The sequence below is a fragment of the Anomaloglossus baeobatrachus genome, chromosome 4, assembly GCF_048569485.1.
Source record: "Anomaloglossus baeobatrachus isolate aAnoBae1 chromosome 4, aAnoBae1.hap1, whole genome shotgun sequence".
In the NCBI taxonomy this organism is placed as follows: Eukaryota; Metazoa; Chordata; class Amphibia; order Anura; family Aromobatidae; genus Anomaloglossus; species Anomaloglossus baeobatrachus.
In genome coordinates this window covers 62,278,822-62,296,283 of record NC_134356.1, presented here as the reverse complement: position 1 = coordinate 62,296,283, position 17,462 = coordinate 62,278,822, and the positions used below count along the sequence as shown (strand labels likewise).

Below are 17,462 nucleotides of genomic sequence, written 5' to 3'. Positions count from 1 at the left end.
AGATATATATATATATATATATATATATATATATATATATATAGATGTTGTTGTGTGTAGTTACCAAGTGTTTGTGTAGGGGCTGTACATGTTCTGGGTGTTGTCTGGGTGTGGCGGGGGGTGAGAGCGGTGTTGTATGTGTGTTGCGTTGTTTGTGGAGCGCTGTGTGTCTGTCGCGTTGTGTGTGTGTGTGTTGCGCGGTTTGTGTGGGTGTGGTGTGTTTTGGGGGAGGTATGTTTTGTGCAATGTGTGTGTTGTGCGGTATGTGCGTATATTTATGTATGCCGCGGTGTTTGTGTGTTGGGTGTTGTGTGTGTACAGCTTTGTCTGTGTGTGTGGGTGTCTGTGTATGGCGGTGTTTGTGGTTCCCTGTGTGTGTGTGTGTGTTGGGGGGAGGTGTGCACCTCCCATCGTGCTCCATCCCCCATGCTGCGCACTCCCCATCGTGCTACATCCCCCATGCTGCGCACTCCCCATCGTGCTACATCCCCCATGCTGCGCACCCCCCATCGTGCTACATCCCCCATCGTGCTACATTCCCCATGCTGCGCACTCCCCATCGTGCTACATCCGCCATGCTGCGCACTCCCCATCGTGCTACATCCCCCATGCTGCGCACTCCCCATCGTGCTACATCCCCCATGCTGCGCACTCCCCATCGTGCTACATCCCCCATGCTGCGCACTCCCCATCGTGCTACATCCCCCATGCTGCGCACCCCCCATCGAGCTACATCCCCCATCGTGCTACATCCCCCATGCTGCGCACTCCCCATCGTGCTACATCCCCCATGCTGCGCACCCGCCATCGTGCTCCATCCGCCATGCTGCGCACTCCCCATCGTGCTACATCCCCCATGCTGCGCACTCCCCATCGTGCTATATCCCCCATGCTGCGCACCTCCCCATCGTGCTACATCCCCCATGCTGCGCACTCCCCATCGTGCTACATCCCCCATGCTGCACACTCCCCATCGTGCTACATCCCCCATGGTGCGCACTCCCCATCGTGCTACATCCCCCATGCTGCGCACTCCCCATCGTGCTACATCCCCCATGCTGCGCACTCCCCATCGTGCTACATCCCCCATGCTGCGCACCTCCCCATCGTGCTACATCCCCCATGCTGCGCACTCCCCATCGTGCTACATCCCCCATGCTGCACACTCCCCATCGTGCTACATCCCCCATGGTGCGCACTCCCCATCGTGCTACATCCCCCATGCTGCGCACTCCCCATCGTGCTACATCCCCCATGCTGTGCACTCCCCATCGTGCTACATCCCCCATGCTGCGCACCCCCCATCGTGCTCCATCCCCCATGTTGCGCACCCCCCATCGTGCTACATCCCCCATGCTGCGCACTCCCCATCGTGCTACATCCCCTATGCTGCGCACTCCCCATCGTGCTACATCCCCCATGCTGCGCACCCCGTCGTGCTACATCCCCCATGCTGCGCACCCCCCATCGTGCTACATCCCCCATGCTATAATAGTTCTCCTATTATACTCAGAGAGGAGTATAATAGGAGGACTGTAATAGGAGGAGTAGTCCTGGGGGGAGAGGAGTATAATGCCGGCTCCCTGCACATGTGTACCAGGAGCCGGTGTACACTGGTAACTATGATACACATCAGGTAACTAAGGGACCTTAGTTACCCGATGTGTATAATGGTTACCAGCGTTCACGGGCTCCGTCAAGATCCCAGCATCGCAAGGTTATGTCTGGCGCTGCTGGGATCGTGACGGAGCCGGTGTAGAAGCAAGCGATATCCCAGGATGTTGTGAGTGTGTGGATGTGATGTGTGAGGTGTGTGTGAGAGTGAGTGTGATCTGATGTGTGTGTACTCACCTGGGAGTCGGAGCTCCGTGTCAGTTGTGCCAGAGAGAGCGTGCATTGCGTGAGGGGGGCGGGGCCTGCAGAGAGCTGGGGCGAGAGGCCAATCCGTGTGGGGGGGCGGGGCCATGGCGAGCCCAGCGGCCAATCAGCTTTGTGTCACCGTAAGGACACAATTTTGGAGCATGACAGACAGACAGACAGACAGAATAAGGCAATTATATATATAGATTCTGGAATGCTGTATATAAGAGCTCAATGGTGGTGGCTGCAGCTTATAGGGGAAAATCCTGGTGACAGGTTCCCTTTAAAGAATAATAATAATAATAAAAAAAAAAACACAGGGGAGCAGTGGGAATAAAATAAGAGCAAAAAACGGATGCATGTGACCTGTTCACATGGATGTTAGGACCCCCCTTGTGAGACGTTGTTTATAGCTAGGGAGCATGGCGACACCCAGGAGTCATTCTATTCTGACATTTCCAGAAGAAGTAACAGAGGAATATCAGACCAGGAATCTGTTTGCAGTGATAGATTTATACAGTTTTGGGAATCAGGAATCTTATCCCAAATTTCTACATCCTGGAAAAATGACGTAAAAACAAAAAAAAAAACCCAAACTAATCTTCTGTCTTACACTACAGTTCAAAAGTTTGGGGTCCTCCAGACAATTTTGTCTTTTCCATGAAAAATCATACTTTTAGTTATCAAATAATTTGCATAATGAATAGAAAATATCGTCCAGACAGTGACGAGGTTAGAAATAATGATTTTTACTTGAAATAATAATTTTCTCTTCACTCTTTGCTTTCGGCACAGAATGCTCTTTTGCAGAAATTCCAGCTTTGCAGACCTTTGGCATTCTAGCTGTTAATTTGCGGAGGTAATCTGGAGATATTTCACCCCATACTTCCCCCCACAAGTTGGATTGGTTTGATGGGCACTTTTTGCACCATACGGTCAAGCTGCTCCCACAACAGCTCTATAGGGTTGAGATCTGGAGACTGGGCTGGCCACTCCATTACAGATAGAATACCAGCTGCCGGCTTCTGCCCTAAATAGTTCATGCATAATTTGGAGGTGTGCTTTGGATCTTTGTCCTGTTGTAGGATGAAATTGGATCCAATCTAGCGCTGTCCACAGGGTATGGCATGGCATTGCAAAATGGAGTGATAGCCTTCCTTATTCAAAATCCCTTTTACATTGTACAAATCTCCCACTTTACCAGCACCAAAGCAACCCTAGACCATCACATTATCTCCACCATGCTTGACAGATGGCGTCAGGCACTCTTCCAGCATCTTTTCAGTTGTTCTGCGTCTCACAAATGTTCTTCTGTGTGATCCAAATACCTGAAACTTCGATTTGTCTGTCCATAACACTTTTTTCCAATCTTCCTTTGTCCAATGTCTGTGTTTTTTTGCCCATATTAATCTTTTCCTTTTATTAGCCAGTCTCAGATATGTATTTTTCTTTGCCACTCTGCGCTGAAGCCCAGCATCCCGGAGTCGCCTCTTCACTGTAGACGTTGACACTGGCGTTTTGCAGGTACTATTTAATGAAGCTGCCATTTGAGGACCTGTGAGGTGTCGATTTCTCAAACTAGAGACTCTGATGTACTTGTCCTGTTGCTCAGTTGTGCAGCGCGGCCTCCCATTTCTTTTTCTACTCTGGTTAGAGCCTATTTGTGCTCTCCTCTGAAGGCAGTAGTACACACTGTTGTAGGAAATCTTCAGTTTCTTGGCAATTTCTCGCATGGAACATCCTACATTTCTAAGAACAAGAATAGACTGTCGAGTTTCACATGAAAGTTCTCTTTTCTGGCAATTTTGAGAGTTTAATGGAACCAACAAATGTAATGTTCCAGATTCTCAACTAGCTCAAAGGAAGGTCAGTTTTATAGCTTCTCTAATCAGCAAAACTGTTTTCAGCTGTGCTAACATACTTGCACAAGGGTTTTCAAGGGATTTCTAAACATCCATTAGCCTTGAAGCACAGTTAGCAAACACAATGTACCATTAGAAAACTGGAGTGGTGGTTGTTGTAAATGGGCCTATATACACCAATGTAGATATTGCATTAAAAACCAGACGTTAGCAGTTAGAATAGTCAGTTACCACATTAACAATGTATAGAGTGTATTTCTGTTTAAGTTAATGTTAGCGTCATTGAAAAAAAAAAAAAGTGCTTTTCTTTCAAAAACAAGGAAATATCTGAGTGGCCCTAAATTTTTGAACTGTAGTGTATATGTGGCACCCCTGAAGCTTCAGTCGCCACAAAGTATTGCATCCAACATTGGGTGTAATGCTAAACCCGGTTCCTGAGGAGGTCAGTCCCGGTTTCACCACATTACACACTCAAATACACACCAGGTTGCCCTGTTCCCACTGGGGACTGGTCTAGGGTCGGGTAATCAAGGGGTCGCCGTCAGAGAGGCATTTACAGGATGCCTTCAACAGGGGCCCAAAGTCGCACTAGCAGCCAGCAGGGGGAGTCAGGAGCCAGCACAACAGTTGGAGAGTTCTCCAGCAGGAGAGTAGCGAAGCAGACATGCCTCACAGATGGTCTGGTGGGAAGGAGGAGAAAGTTCACACGGTTGCCGTGGGGAGAGTGAACCTGCTCCCCTCGGAACCGACGTCACACAGGGCGGCAGGACCCTAGGGAAGATCATACTTCACGTTGGTTTTCCAGAATCTGCCTGAACGGGGAAAGTTTCAAACTTTCCTGACCACACAGCGTCCGACAGCACATATGGCAATATAGGATTCGAGGCCTCGCATCAAGCCAGACCCCACATCGGAACCGCGACACCTGCCGACAGGGACAAGAGTACATCTCGTGAACCCCAGGGTCCTCTCGTAGCGTCAAGCCAGGGGATCCACAGACAGGCGTTACAAGGAGAAACCCACCAAACACCAAACCGGGCTGACCTCTAAAGGGATTCGGGTTCGACGGAGCCCATCATAGCAAGTGACCGGTATTACCTGGGTGAGCAGCATCGTATAACAGTAAGTAAACAGCGTGGATCCGCAGCCATAGACTCTGACTCTTTATTACCGGTAGTGCAGCTCCGAGCCGCCATTACTACTCCCCTCATCATCCTCCCCGGGGCGCGCTCTTCCTGTGGAGAGCAATACCATCCCTGGCTGCTACTACCATCTGCCCCGGAGGACAGCGACAGCAGCGGCGGCCCATTCCCTGGCCGCATACCACAGGTGGCGTCACGACAAACACCTCACAACTACCCCCAACATCTCTCCCCTGCCATCTTCTGTACGCCTCGGGGCAACAGAGCCGGGCTAGGCCGCCCGTGATAGCGACAGTCGACGGCCCGGCGAATAGTAGGTTAAAACGCACCTGCCCCGTGGGGCGCTACATATATAAATCATTGGATTGCTGGAAGTCTTTAGTTCCCAGCGCGTTATATCAGATCTGCAGGACTGTGGATATACCGGCCCTATCCGCAGCAGCGGCTCCCGGCTATATATAGCGGCCCGGTAATCAGCGGCCCCTGCAGGACTGTGGATATACAGGCCCCGTCCGCAGCAGCGGCTCCCGGCTATATATAGCGGCCCTGGCCGGTAATCAGCGGCCCCTGCAGGACTGTGGATATACAGGCCCCGTCCGCAGCAGTGGCTCCCGGCTATATATAGCGGCCCTGGCCGGTAATCAGTGGCTCCTGCAGGACTGTGCATTATACCGGCCCCGTCCGCAGCAGCGGCTCCCGGCTATATATAGCGGCTCTGGCCGGTAATCAGCGGCTCCTGCAGGACTGTGCATACAGTTAGGTCCAGAAATATTTGGACAGTGACACAATTTTCGCGAGTTGGGCTCTGCATGCCACCACATTGGATTTGAAATGAAACCTCTACAACAGAATTCAAGTGCAGATTGTAACGTTTAATTTGAAGGTTTGAACAAAAATATCTGATAGAAATTGTAGGAATTGTACACATTTCTTTACAAACACTCCACATTTTAGGAGGTCAAAAGTAATTGGACAAATAAACCAAACCCAAACAAAATATTTTTATTTTCAATATTTTATTGCGAATCCTTTGGAGGCAATCACTGCCTTAAGTCTGGAACCCATGGACATCACCAAACTCTGGGTTTCCTCCTTCTTAATGCTTTGGCAGGCCTTTACAGCCGCAGCCTTCAGGTCTTGCTTGTTTGTGGGTCTTTCCGTCTTAAGTCTGGATTTGAGCAAGTGAAATGCATGCTCAACTGGGTTAAGATCTGGTGATTGACTTGGCCATTGCAGAATGTTCCACTTTTTTGCACTCATGAACTCCTGGGTAGCTTTGGCTGTATGCTTGGGGTCATTGTCCATCTGTACTATGAAGCGCCGTCCGATCAACTTTGCGGCATTTGGCTGAATCTGGGCTGAAAGTATATCCCGGTACACTTCAGAATTCATCCGGCTACTCTTGTCTGCTGTTATGTCATCAAGAAACACAAGTGACCCAGTGCCATTGAAAGCCATGCCATCACGTTGCCTCCACCATGTTTTACAGAGGATGTGGTGTGCCTTGGATCATGTGCCGTTCCCTTTCTTCTCCAAACTTTTTTCTTCCCATCATTCTGGTACAGGTTGATCTTTGTCTCATCTGTCCATAGAATACTTTTCCAGAACTGAGCTGGCTTCATGAGGTGTTTTTCAGCAAATTTAACTCTGGCCTGTCTATTTTTGGAATTGATGAATGGTTTGCATCTAGATGTGAACCCTTTGTATTTACTTTCATGGAGTCTTCTCTTTACTGTTGACTTAGAGACAGATACACCTACTTCACTGAGAGTGTTCTGGACTTCAGTTGATGTTGTGAACGGGTTCTTCTTCACCAAAGAAAGTATGCGGCAATCATCCACCACTGTTGTCATCCGTGGACGCCCAGGTCTTTTTGAGTTCCCAAGCTCACCAGTCAATTCCCTTTTTCTCAGAATGTACCCGACTGTTGATTTTGCTACTCCAAGCATGTCCGCTATCTCTCTGATGGATTTTTTCTTTTTTTTCAGCCTCAGGATGTTCTGCTTCACCTCAATTGAGAGTTCCTTAGACCGCATGTTGTCTGGTCACAGCAACAGCTTCCAAATGCAAAACCACACACCTGTAATCAACCCCAGATTACAGGTTAACGAGGGAGACGCCTTCAGAGTTAATTGCAGCCCTTAGAGTCCCTTGTCCAATTACTTTTGGTCCCTTGAAAAAGAGGAGGCTATGCATTACAGAGCTATGATTCCTAAACCCTTTCTCCGATTTGGATGTGAAACCTCTCATATTGCAGCTGGGAGTGTGCACTTTCAGCCCATATTATATATATAATTGTATTTCTGAACATGTTTTTGTAAACAGCTAAAATAACAAAACTTGTGTCACTGTCCAAATATTTCTGACCCTGACTGTATACCGGCCCTCTCCGCAGCGGCGGCGCCCGGTAATGAGCGGCTCCTGCAGGACTGTGTATATACCGGCCCCGTCCGCAGCAGCGGCTCCCGGCTATATATAGTGGCTCTGGCCGGTAATCAGCGGCCCCTGCAGGACTGTGCATATACCGGCCCTCTCCGCAGCGGCGGCTCCCGGCTATATATAGTGGCTCTGGCCGGTAATCAGTGGCTCCTGCAGGACTGTGTATATACCGGCCCCGTCCGCAGCAGCGGCTCCCGGCTATATATAGTGGCTCTGGCCGGTAATCAGCGGCTCCTGCAGGACTGTGCATATACCGGCCCTGTCCGCAGCAGCGGCTCCCAGCTATATATAGCGGCTCTGGCCGGTAATCAGTGGCCCCTGCAGGACTGTGTATATACCGGCCCCGTCCGCAGCAGCGGCTCCCGGCTATATATAGCGGCTCTGGCCGGTAATCAGTGGCTCCTGCAGAACTGTGCATATACCGGCCCTGTCCGCAGCGGCGGCTCCCAGCTATATATAGCGGCTCTGGCCGGTAATCAGTGGCCCCTGCAGGACTGTGAATATACCGGCCCTGTCCGCAGCAGCGGCTCCCGGCTATATATAGCGGCTCTGGCCGGTAATCAGCGGCTCCTGCAGGACTGTGCATATACCGGCCCTGTCCGCAGCGGCGGCTCCCGGCTATATATAGCGGCTCTGGCCGGTAATCAGTGGCTCCTGCAGGACTGTGCATATACCGGCCCTGTCCGCAGCAGCGGCTCCCGGCTATATATAGCGGCTCTGGCCGGTAATCAGCGGCCCCTGCAGGACTGTGCATATACCGGCCCTGTCCGCAGCGGGGGCTCCCGGCTATATATAGCGGCTCTGGCCGGTAATCAGCGGCTCCTGCAGGACTGTGCATATACCGGCCCTGTCCGCAGCAGCGGCTCCCGGCTATATATAGCGGCTCTGGCCGGTAATCAGCGGCCCCTGCAGGACTGTGCATATACCGGCCCTGTCCGCAGCGGCGGCTCCCGGCTATATATAGCGGCTCTGGCCGGTAATCAGTGGCTCCTGCAGGACTGTGCATATACCGGCCCTGTCCGCAGCAGCGGCTCCCGGCTATATATAGCGGCTCTGGCCGGTAATCAGCGGCCCCTGCAGGACTGTGCATATACCGGCCCTGTCCGCAGCGGCGGCTCCCGGCTATATATAGCGGCTCTGGCCGGTAATCAGCGGCTCCTGCAGGACTGTGCATATACCGGCCCTGTCCGCAGCGGCGGCTCCCGGCTATATATAGCGGCTCTGGCCGGTAATCAGCGGCCCCTGCAGGACTGTGCATATACCGGCTCCGTCCGCAGCAGCGGCTCCCGGCTATATATAGCGGCTCTGGCTGGTAATCAGCGGCTCCTGCAGGACTGTGCATATACCGGCCCTGTCCGCAGCGGCGGCTCCCGGCTATATATAGCGGCTCTGGCCGGTAATCAGCGGCTCCTGCAGGACTGTGCATATACCGGCCCCGTCCGCAGCGGCGGCTCCCGGCTATATATAGCGGCTCTGGCCGGTAATCAGCGGCTCCTGCAGGACTGTGCATATACCGGCCCTGTCCGCAGCAGCGGCTCCCGGCTATATATAGCGGCTCTGGCCGGTAATCAGTGGCTCCTGCAGGACTGTGCATATACCGGCCCTGTCCGCAGCAGCGGCTCCCGGCTATATATAGCGGCTCTGGCCGGTAATCAGTGGCTCCTGCAGGACTGTGCATATACCGGCCCTGTCCGCAGCAGCGGCTCCCGGCTATATATAGCGGCTCTGGCCGGTAATCAGTGGCTCCTGCAGGACTGTGCATATACCGGCCCTGTCCGCAGCAGCGGCTCCCGGCTATATATAGCGGCTCTGGCCGGGAATCATTGGCCCCTGCAGGACTGTGCATATACCGGCCCTGTCCGCAGCGGCGGCTCCCGGCTATATATAGCGGTTCTGGCCGGTAATCAGCGGCTCCTGCAGGACTGTGCATATACCGGCCCTGTCCGCAGCGGCGGCTCCCGGCTATATATAGCGGCTCTGGCCGGTAATCAGTGGCTCCTGCAGGACTGTGCATATACCGGCCCTGTCCGCAGCGGCGGCTCCCGGCTATATATAGCGGCTCTGGCCGGTAATCAGCGGCCCCTGCAGGACTGTGCATATACCGGCCCTGTCCGCAGCAGCGGCTCCCGGCTATATATAGCGGCTCTGGCCGGTAATCAGCGGCCCCTGCAGGACTGTGCATATACCGGCCCTGTCCGCAGCAGCGGCTCCCGGCTATATATAGCGGCTCTGGCCGGTAATCAGCGGCTCCTGCAGGACTGTGCATATACCGGCCCTGTCCGCAGCGGCGGCTCCCGGCTATATATAGCGGCTCTGGCCGGTAATCAGCGGCCCCTGCAGGACTGTGCATATACCGGCCCTGTCCGCAGCAGCGGCTCCCGGCTATATATAGCGGCTCTGGCCGGTAATCAGTGGCTCCTGCAGGACTGTGCATATACCGGCCCTGTCCGCAGCGGCGGCTCCCGGCTATATATAGCGGCTCTGGCCGGTAATCAGCGGCAGTTGCTGCTTCCTTCTATTTTTAGATTCTCTGCAGAATTTGAACTTTGTTCCAAAAAAGAAAAAAAAGTTAAACAAATAAACCGTTTGTTTTGTTTTCAGCTTATGGGCGGAGCTAACCCTGTAAGCCCCGCCCACGACACAGAAAACGCACCCGATAGGGCGAATCACAAATTTCTCGCTATCTCCACCCTTTTTTTCCCATCGCCTCCCCCGTAGACAAACAACTCCGTTTACAAAACACGACGTCACTGCTCAGCCCCGCCCAGCTGCGGTTCTATTGGTTGGCGCCGCGGTGACGTCACGCCCATGTACTGAAAGGAAAAAAAAAACTGAAAAAAAAAAACTGAAGGAAAAAAAAAAAGCAGTTTCAAGATGGCGGCTGCGCAGATAACAATGGCGAGAGGGCGAAGAGGGTCCGGGGGACAGTGAGGCGGGAGGGGAGGGCTCGTGCAGGGACAGGTTGCGCTCTTCGGCCCCCCTCCTCCTCCTCCTCCAGATGGCGGATTTTGTGGTTCCCCGGCACAGCGCGGTGATGGAGCGCCTCCGCCGGCGGATAGAGCTGTGCCGGCGGCACCACGGCAGCTGTGAGTCCCGCTACGACGCGGTGTCCGGAGAGCGGCTGGAGATGGAGCGGCAGCACACCTACCAGCTGCACCAGCGCTGCCTGCAGGCCAAGGCCAAGAGAGCCGGCAAGCACCGGCAGCCCGCGCCGGCCAGCGGGGACCCGGCCCGGGGGAGCCAGGCGGGCGGCACCATGGAGCCCGGAGACGGCAGCGCCGGGGAGCAGTGCCGGAACAGCACCCTGATCGCGGTAAGATCGGCCGACCCGCCGGGGCAGATGCAGGGGTCGGCGGGGCACATGCTGGGCGCAGTAGTCCTCCACTTGTTTCTTCACTTTTGGAAACTTTCTCCAAGTTTTATTATTTTATTCTTAGAACTTATTTAAACCTCCCCCAAAAAGTTTCCGTAAGCGTAACATTAAGGGTTAATCCGCAGCGACTTCCATGGACGGCGGTTCTGAGAGCGGAGTACCTGGCCGCGCTGTCAGCTCCCCCGACCGTACGGGTCAGTAACACCAAGAGTTTTTCACGCTGATTTTTTTTTAGTATATATTTTTCTTCAAAATTTGCGTGAAAAACTGACTGAACCCGTAATTCTGGGGCGATAGGATGATTGGCTGTGGCACATCACTGCGTAATGAACGGGGTACCACGGGCAGAGAGCCGGGACCGCTGAGACCACCACTCACTGTGCTGTGATGAGCAATGTCGAGGTACCCAGGTGGAATGTCTGTTTTTTCACACTAATTTTAGCTTGTATTTTGTGTGAAAAACTGCAACTTTATTCCAAGAACCCATAATTCTGGGGATCTAGGACAAGATTGGCTGCGACACAGCACCATGAGCAGAGCGGGGCGCTGAGACCCCAAGGCGGAATGTTGGGCAGATTTTGTTAGGTTTTTCACACTAATTTTAGCCTGTATTTTGTGTGAAAAATCCCTATAAGACTGCTACTACTTTTACATGGGTAAATGCGGTTTATTCCGCCATGTTGGGTGCTCTTGTTTGAGGTGCCTATGCGCACAGTGAGTATTTGGTGCAGAAATTTCTGCATCTCCTGGAAGGAAAAACGCAGCAAAAAACCCACGTGGTTTTGCATTTGGTGAAAGAATTGGCGCGCTGCTGATTATATCCTGCACCAAATCTGCAACGGAGAAAAAACTCAACATGTGCACAAATCTTCAGGATTCCCTTCTGCGTTTGTGACAAATCTGCACTCAAAAATGCGTAAAAAAGCACGATAAAAACACACTGCGCACAGCGCCCATCAGCTGCTGTCGTTCCCTGAAACAGTCGCCTCTAACAAGTTTTTGAAAAGGTGGGTGAGGTTAGACCCCTTTAAGGCTACTTTCACACATCCGTTTTTTTCCATCAGGCACAATCCGGAAAAAAAACAGATCGGGCGCCGGATCCATTTTATCCCCATTGATTTGTATTAGTGCCGAATTGTGCCTGATGGCCTTGAGTTGCATCCGGATCCGTCATAACTGTCTAATGCGGCGGCCGGATGAAACGTCTCTTGTAACGTTTTTTTGTCTCTGACCAAAAACCGCATCGCGCCAGATCAGTTTTTGTAAACTGAGCATGCTCCAATTTATTGAAAAAAAAAACCCCAGATCCAGCAAAAAAAGGACGAAACGGAAGCAAAAACGGATGCGCCAGATCCGCTTTTTGACAGATCACCTATACCAGATCCGTAAAAAAAAATGATCAGGCGCATCCGTTTTTGCATATTCTGCGCCGGATCCATTGCATTAGGCACACGCCGGATTGTGCCTGATGCCAAAAAACTCATGTGTGAAAGTAGCCTAACAGTTTTTTGCCATTAGTCACAATCAGTTTTTCGACGGATCCGACTTGCTGGGGGCTGATAATAAATTGGAGCATGCTCAGTTAAAAAAAACTGATTCCGTCATTTGATGGATGACGACGGATCCTGCCCCCATAGGCTTCCATTCTACCAAGTGATGGACGGCGATGGATCCGTTGCTGTCCGTTTTTTCGACGTGCACAAAAAATGTTACTTTCTCCGTCGACTGGCAAAAATGTTTCGACAGATCCGTCGAACGAATGAAATGTGAGGCCATCCATCGCAATCCGTCGCTAATACAAGTCGATGAGAAAAAACGGATCCAGCGGCATCAGCATCAGTCGCCAGATCCGGTTTTTTTTTTTTTCTTCCAAAATTTGACTGATTATGACTGTCGGCAAAAAACTGATGTCTGAAAGGGGCCTTAGCCGAGAGGGGCTGTGACAGTGCGGCCGATAAATCCATTGACATGGTCGGCACGGAAAAGTCGTTGACTACACCAAGGTGAGGTGGGCGCTGGGCCTCCGGTGTGTGGGCTCCGATCTGTCCGATCCATTTAGACCTCCATATATTGCTGTCCTTGGTGAATCGGGGGCTTTAAAGAGACCATTTTATTTTATGCATTTTTCCAACCATTGGGCACCTGCACCTCCCAGCATGCGCACACTGCTCGCCCCTGTAGTGTTATATTGGATGCTATGGAAGAGCTGATAACTGGGGTCAGTATCTCATCTATGACAAGTGTAGGAGGCTGCGTGGACTTGGTGGTCTCAGAGTCCAGCGCACACGAGTTGGGTACATTTTGGACCATCAGAAGTGAAGATCAATATTTCTCCATGTGATGAACATACTACTACTGCCATGCTTGCATTGCTTGCCGTGGGTGAATGGGGGAAGCCAGTTGCGCCTCTTGCGACGGGTGAATGGGGGGGAGAGCCGGTTGTGCCTCTTGCCCCAAGGGGGGAGGGGGGAGACGGTTGCGCCTCTTGCCCTGGGGGGGGTTGAATGGGCGGGGGGGAGGAGAGACGGTTGCGCCTCTTGCCAACGGAGGGTGAATGGGGGGGGAGAGACGGTTGCGCCTCTTGCCCCAAGGGGGAAGGGGGAGACGGTTGCGCCTCTTGCCCTGGGGGGGGTTGAATGGGCGGGGGGGAGGAGAGACGGTTGCGCCTCTTGCCAACGGAGGGTGAATGGGGGGGGAGAGACGGTTGCGCCTCTTGCCAACGGAGGGTGAATGGGGGGGAGGGAGAGCTGCTTGCGCCTCTTGCCCCGGGGGGTGAATGGGGGTCGGGGAGAGCCGGCTGTGCCTCTTGCCCCAAGGGGTGATTAGGGGGAGGGGGGGAGAGAGCCGGTTGCGCCTCTTGCCCCCGGGGTGGAATGGGGGGGGAGAGCCGGTTGCGCCTCTTGCCCCCGGGGTGGAATGGGGGGGGAGAGCCGGTTGCGCCTCTTGCCCCCGGGGTGGAATGGGGGGGGAGAGCCGGTTGCGCCTCTTGCCCCCGGGGTGGAATGGGGGGGGGGGAGCCGGTTGCGCCTCTTGCCCTGGGGCGATGGTGGGAAGCCGCCGGTTGCGCCTCTTGCCCTGGGGCGATGGGGGAGGGGGAGCAGATTGAGCCGCTTGCCTGGCGGTGATCTACTTCCTTGGTCACTTGTCGTTGGGGAGGGAGGATTGTCTCGTGCCTCTTATTTTGGTCTCCGGCCTGGTGGGGTGCTGTGCAGGGCTCTGGTGCGCGGTGCCAGGTTCGGTCGTCCCGCTGTCACCTGTGTTTGCGGATTCTTCATTGTGATCTTTGCTTCTTTTTCTCCGGTTTCTATGGTGTTACTAAATATTTTGCTCCGTCATTACGGCCGGTGACTGTTTACTCAGTATTACTTTTTCCTGTCCAGGACTGGTGTAACCACTGTGCACCCTGACAGGTTGTGGTGAGAGCGGCCCACACCCCGCCTGTGCCAGTCTGGGGGCTGAACGGTAATGAATGCTCCATGTAAATCATGTGCTTGTCCTAATATGCCCGCTGTCAGTGCCTGCTGGGAGTTGTAGTCCCTCCTTGCCCTTGCGGACTCTCTTGTGGCTTGTGACTGCCCAGTTGGGCTCCGTTGTAGTCGCTCCATTTTGGATCGATGACATTACAAGCACTGGTTCCTCTTTATTGGGGCCAATAATCGTTCAGGGGGCTTCCTTTCTCGGCAGCAAGTAACTTTTTTCCTTTTTTTTTTTTTTTTTTTTTTTATTTTATCGCTCCGTAACTAACTACGGTCAGAAAAGTGAAGTCTTACTAGCAGGTTGTGACTGTGCGTCTTTCCAGGAGTGGAGCGGGTCACGCAGGCCCTGAGTCAGCCCTTCGTGGCTCCCTGTGAGGAAATGAGTGAAGTTTTTACAGTAATTCAGTGTCAAGCGTTGGAAGGGTTAAACCCGTCAGCAGTGTGTCAGCGGCGCTGTGAATGATTCACGCACTGTCGGAAGTTGCACCATGGGGCAGGAGCGTGCAGCTGCCAGGAGGCCGGGTTCATGGCGTGGGGAATATTAATACCGGGGTGGACGCCGTGCGGCGAAGGAGCCAGGAGGACCGGTCACCAGCCCCAGACATGATAAAGGACAATGCGATAAAAAGGTCCAGACTCCTAGAAAAGTAGCCAGGAAGCCGAGACCTGGGCTCTGCAGCTTCACGCTGCAGACTGTCGCCGCTACCGACCACGGCCATGAGGCGGAGAGCGGTGCGCAGACCGTTATCCCGCCATACAGTGTGTACGGCGGAGATCGGAGGGGCTTCTTTTGGTATTTTTGTACTTGGTTTCTGCCCCACCCCCCATTTGAATAACATCGCCCTTAATATTCTCTCGACATCACTTTGACCAAAAATACGTCCATGTGAACGAGGCCTAATGCAGACACAGTTACAGTATAAGTACATGGGAAGAACACACACGGATGAGGCTTTGTTTACAAATAAACAGCTCCCCCCCCCCCCCCTTTTCACTGGTCGTGCCTGGTATTGCACTTCAGCTCTATTGAAAACAATGAGGTTGAGCTGCAATCCCACACACATCCTGAGGGCGGGTGAGGCGCTGTTTCACCATCCCATCCCTCTGCACTTGCCATACATATAGATCACTGTCAGCTTTATATAACGCATGCACTGACATTAAGCTCAATACGCTGCCTTATGTGAGTCTGGTGTATTCATGACGAGAGCCCCCTATTTCACTCCAGCAGGCTGTCAATCACCGAGGCAGGGAGAGGTGGGGGGTGGGCTTCTGCATGTGTCCTGTGGCCTTCCTAGTAGTCAAAATTCACACTTTCTTTGCACCGTTGTTTTTTTTTTTTTTTTTTTTTTTAAGACCATGAGGTGTAATGTGCTTTCCGTTCTTATGGCGGCATATTATGATGACAGATGTAGTTTATCACCAGGTGGCCATATTTAACGTTCATATTATTCATATTATGGCTGCAGCGCTTAGACCGCCGGGTGACCCAAGTTTGGTTCAGATGTTGCATCCGCAGCTGTATAGACTTCCATCCATTCCTTAGGGGATTCATAGGAGCCTGGTGCAATTTTTTTTTTTTTTCTTGGATTATATGGAATTCACCAGAAAAAGAACCTGTGTATAGCATGGGTGGCATATAGCGGCACAGCAGAGGGTTCATGCTGCACTGTGCCATATAGGTTGTGATAGAGACAGTACAGAAGGCTGAGAAGTCTCCATGTGTCAGAACAGTGTAATATGGCCACATCTGTCTCCCCTCGCTGTCGTTTGTGCACAATGTTGTGGATACTTTCACCATATTAATATAAACATGGATCAAACTGCTGTGATGCTCCATGGCAGCGAGCCTCTGCCCCTACTCCTGTGATGCCCCATGGCAGCGAGCCTTTGCCCCCTCTCATGTGATACCCCATGGCAGCGAGATTTTTTCCCCTTCCTGTGTTGCGCCATGCCGGCGAGCCTCTGCTCCCCCCCCTCCTGTGTTGCCCCATGGCAGCGGGCCGCCTCTTGTTCTCCCTCCTGTGTTGCCCCATGCCGGCGAGCCTCTTGTTCTCCCTCCTGTGTTGCCCCATGCCGGCGAGCCTCTTGTTCTCCCTCCTGTGTTGCCCCATGCCGGCGGGCCTCTTGTTCTCCCTCCTGTGTTGCCCCATGCCGGCGGGCGTCTTGTTCTCCATCCTGTGTTGCCCCATGCCGCGAGCCTCTTGTTCTCCCTCCTGTGTTGCCCCATGCCGGCGAGCCTCTTGTTCTCCCTCCTGTGTTGCCCCATGCCGGCGAGCCTCTTGTTCTCCCTCCTGTGTTGCCCCATGCCGGCGAGCCTCTTGTTCTCCCTCCTGTGTTGCCCCATGCCGGCGAGCCTCTGCTCCCCCTCCTGTGTTGCCCCATGGCGACGGGCCTCTGCTCCCCCTCCTGATTCCCTTGCATAGGCTTGGCAGGCTTTCCCTTCTGTTTTCATGCGGGCCATCGGGTGTGATAAATGCGCCCGGGTAGACATCTTTTATGGAGTGTCTGTCAGCTGTAAAGCTGTAAGGTTTGTTTGCATTGGGTTGGCACAGTGAACGGCTTGGCACCGGAGCCAGAGGTCTGTCTGCTCTGCATCGTTAGCGGGGATTTCAGCCCCGGTCGGACATGTAACTCATCTCAACTATCTCCTGCAAAGTTAACAAGAGTCTTGAAATGCTGGCAGGCCCGCGACAAGCTGCTGGCGGCCTAATGGTGTCTGAAATGCCAGCCTCCCCTTTGCCCTCTGTACAGAGGCGATCACTTCAGGGCATTCCCTCATGTAATTGTTCCGAATAACCATCTACACAGAAAAGCCCAATTTTGCTGGGTGATGCCCCTAATGACAGTGCCCCCGTGGGTTGTCACGCGCCATGTAAATGTGCAGTCCTGTGCTCTTTCCTGCGTGTCAGTCTTTACTGCCGTTCTCCATCAGTGATATACTCCACATCCGGATGGGAATGTGTATGACATTGGGGGTGGTTGTTGTTGCATGTGAGGAGGCGCAGTAGGTTTACACCCTTGTCGGGCACGCGTGCCAGCCTCACCCTGCTGACTGTCTTCACCCTGGCGGAGAGTTAACCCTTTCCTCTGCGTGGTAGACTGTGGCTGCTTATTGCTATTAATACTTGGCCTCCGTTGGAGGATTGGAGACATCAGCGTGGATACTCCCATTTGAGTCACCGGGAGCTTCTGTGTGGTCAGAGCTATTACGGTCATGATTTCCCCGGCTCCTCGTTCCTCCAGTGTGCGGGGTTTTGGGAGTCGCTGGGTTTGAGGTTCGTGAAAACCTTTTTTACACACTTTAAAC

At 53.0% G+C, this 17,462-nt stretch overlaps 1 protein-coding gene across 2 annotated transcripts in view; it reads left to right on the top strand.

The window, feature by feature from the left end:
- The first annotated feature begins 10,182 nt into the window (after window positions 1–10,182).
- MAML1 (mastermind like transcriptional coactivator 1) overlaps window positions 10,183–17,462 on the top strand; it is a 95,612-nt gene continuing 88,332 nt past the window's right edge. For both annotated transcript variants that reach the window (XM_075342240.1, XM_075342239.1), the window contains exon 1: window positions 10,183–10,616. In XM_075342240.1, the coding sequence (XP_075198355.1) occupies window positions 10,302–10,616 (315 nt within the window). In that variant the 5' untranslated portion in view covers window positions 10,183–10,301. The remainder of the gene's footprint in view (window positions 10,617–17,462) is intronic.